General features: G+C 31.3%; 1 protein-coding gene across 1 annotated transcript; it reads left to right on the plus strand.

The window, feature by feature from the left end:
• Positions 1–301: 301 nt before the first annotated feature.
• On the plus strand, positions 302–3,236 carry TRIADDRAFT_60550 (uncharacterized protein; the record flags this gene model as incomplete). The annotated part of the gene is made up of 3 exons (XM_002116498.1): positions 302–1,044; positions 1,353–1,560; positions 1,857–3,236. The coding sequence occupies 3 exons, from the start codon at positions 302–304 to the stop codon at positions 3,234–3,236; spliced, it is 2,331 nt and encodes a 776-aa protein (XP_002116534.1).
• Between the last annotated feature and the right edge of the window lie 236 nt (positions 3,237–3,472).

A 3,472-nucleotide genomic window follows, 5' to 3' on the forward strand; every position in this document is an offset into this window, starting at 1 on the left:
TAATGTTGCATTCTCCAAATCTTACGCATTATCTTCTACGGATTGCCTCTAATTTTATTTTTAGGGACATTAAAATCTCTTACTGTAGCTGGCTTGTATTTAGCGAATAAATAGATACCTATAATGATCGAATAGACTTAGGCGTAGACATTTAGAGTAAATACGACGAAATGCTAATTTTGTAATCGCTAATATTGTAGTAAAAGCACACAAAATTCTAACACGTAATAATTCTTTATTGTAATTATATCAGAACACTAAAGTAATGTGAATATATTATTCAATTATATCTTACAGGACGATGACTTTAGGTTTGTTTAGAAATCGATCTCTTCATTATGTAGTATTTATCGTTTGCTTGATCCAAGCAGCGTCTATAAATTCATCCGATCAAGTGATACAGAAGTCTTTTAACACTTCCAAATGCTCTCTAAGTGTGTATGATGATACACATCATTATGCCCTATTTCGACAAAAAATCGAAGCAAAAGAAACTAAAATAGTGTTTTTTAATCTGACAATATTTGGTCAGAATCTACACAACGATTCTAAAAATTATGACTTCTATGGCTGGGTTAAAGACGATTTTAGTTGGGCTCTGATTTCTTTACCGGTCGATTATATTGCTACAAGCTTAAATCTTTATTCAGTTTTCGTACATCGACTGAGTTTAAATCTTATTGAATCAAGCCGAGGTTGCTATGCTCGACTAATAAGTGATTCCAAAAGAAAGTATATCATTTTTGAGGCATTATTAAAATTTACAAACTCAAGTGGAGGTTGTTTTGGTAGATATTGTCCTACAATATTTTGGCGACGCTTTAATAGAAAACAGGAACTTTTACATCATCATATATCTTATTCACGTTGTAACAGAGAAATAGTTGCTCCAAAAATTAATATTAGTACATGCCTAATTCTAGGGAAACAGAAATTGACAGGTCGTATGGTACAAATAATTTCCATAATAATCAGTTCTCTTATAGCTGCTACTATGTTAGATAAACTTATTAACAACTTCTTGAAAGAATTAGGTAATTATCGGTAAGTCACAAATTTTACAAAGCGGTAGAAAGTTAACCTTAAATTCAGTAACGAACTTTATGTATTATCGGTCTATAAGCAATCTATTATTTATTGTTTATCTATTCAGAAGCATTCCAACTAATTACATCAATGTTCAGTACCCAGCGCAAACTAAACTTGTTTTCTCAAAATAGAAATGTTAATTTTTTACAGTTACAGTCCATACAATGCAATACAGTGCTGTATCTATGACAATGCTAGTTCAGATCCAAAGTGTTATTACAGTATATGTAGCACATAACCCGAATAAAATCTTCCTTCAATAGATATTGCGAACATAAATCTCATCTTACCTCTGACGAGAGTCAAGATCATTCATTAAACCTACTACAAACTAATAATTCGCATCAAGAATTGATTCAAGAAGAAACTTATCAATCATCGCCTGGATCGTCTCACCAAATCGGGGGAACATGCTTCCAGCGCAGTGATAGTATGTTACCAAATTCAACAAATCTTACGAAAATGGACAAGGTTCGTATCTTAGATACGTTACACTTTCAAAATGTTAACTATTTCCATTTTTCCACTATACTACTAACTACCATTGGCTAGAAATTAGTCATTGTATTATATTCTTATTACTGGTTATTCTATCTTCGGGATTGGGATTTCTTTCTCTTCTTTTGCAACGAAATTCAATGCATTTTTTTTTTAAACCTCGATTTCATAAAATGGATAAACTTCATGACGTTAAAGATATAGGATTTATTATAGCAGTATGTTGCGGGCCATACATATTGATTTTAAGTTTAGCTCATTTGAAACAGGTATTGACCAGTGATTCAAACAATTCGTATAACCAAATTGACGACAATGATCAAGAGCTACTAACTAGACAAATGTACTTAACGCCAAGTTATGAGCGACAGTCCTATCACCAAATTAACATCATTCTTGTCGATATGAAACATCATTTACTTTCTCTACAACTATTTCAATTTATCAAAGATCTCTTAACATTTATAATCTGCTTGCCATTTTGCATATTTGGACTTATTGGACTTTTACGAGCTTTACTTTTTATTTCTGAAGTATTAACATTCAAATTAAAACGAAATTTACTTCCCAAGATAACAAATTGGCCTTTAATACATCCTCTCGTATTAGCCTTTATGACGTTCTACTCACTCTTTTTTGTCTTTTTTACTGCATCCCTATTAGCTTGCGGTTTACAATTGATTTCTAGAATCGCTATTACTGTTATAACATTTATTTTCGCATTTTCTAGCTATTTCAATGAAATTATTATTATTGTAATTCCATACGTGCATTTTATCTATTTGTTATTGAGCGCTTACTCTGATCGAGGTCCTCTTATATGTCAAAGAATTATTGATGTAAAGCCAAGAATAGAAGAAAATATTCAAACAATCTTGGATAGTAAGCAAGGTATTTTGCGAGTCGATTTTATCATCACTCAAACTGGCAGTATCAATGACGTAGAAATTGATACCCCAGAAATGTTAAATGAAGAAACTATCAAACTTAGTATTGTGGATTACATTAAACGAAGTCTAAGAGATGACCACCATCACGCAATTAATGGTACTTCGAGCATCGTTTTTCAATACTCATATATTGAGTCAGACAGTAATAAAGTTACAGTCAAATTATTGCAATGTGGCTTCGGTTGTGTAAAATGTACTTTTAACGACGGACATAACATACTCAAAGAGAAAATCCAAGCTCACTTAGGCAACAACGGTTCTCATTATTTCCAAGCTAAACTATGTCAAACCTACTACGATATATATGAAAGTAGAACTCATCCATGCACTGGTATTCCTGCAGAATTATACAACTATCTCAAGTATTACACACCTAAGATATCAATTAGTCAGCTACAAGTAGCATTTTACATTTTTATCATAACAGGTCTATTCGTACATTATATTGTTACGCTCGATCTCGTTTATAGATTTCATACATTTTCATCGCTTAATTCGAGTATTACCCATGCCTCAATCGTCTATTTAGTTTCATATCTATCCTTAAAAAGTTCCAAAATTTTAGAGATCGATAAAGAAACAATCGATAAGATCTTAATTCTTAACATTACTCAATATAGACGAGGTTATAAAATATTTTTTAAGCGAGGAATCGAATTTCAACCTATTTCTCAGACAATATGTATGGCTGTAAGATAATACAAGCATACAACCGAGAATACCACAAACCATTAAGACGCTTTCTTATGTTAATATAGATTAACATCTTACTACGTAGATTTATATGTTGTTTATCATTAGTTGATAGGGAATTATTTTTATTTCTTGTCGTTATTGTAAGCTATATAAGTACGTAGTATAGTAATCTTAATACTTAAATAGTTATGTTTGTATCATCTATGTTATACTCTATTCTTCTTATATTTGTTTTAGGG

Source organism: Trichoplax adhaerens, genomic scaffold (assembly GCF_000150275.1).
Source record: "Trichoplax adhaerens TRIADscaffold_16 genomic scaffold, whole genome shotgun sequence".
Lineage (NCBI taxonomy): Eukaryota > Metazoa > Placozoa > Uniplacotomia > Trichoplacea > Trichoplacidae > Trichoplax > Trichoplax adhaerens.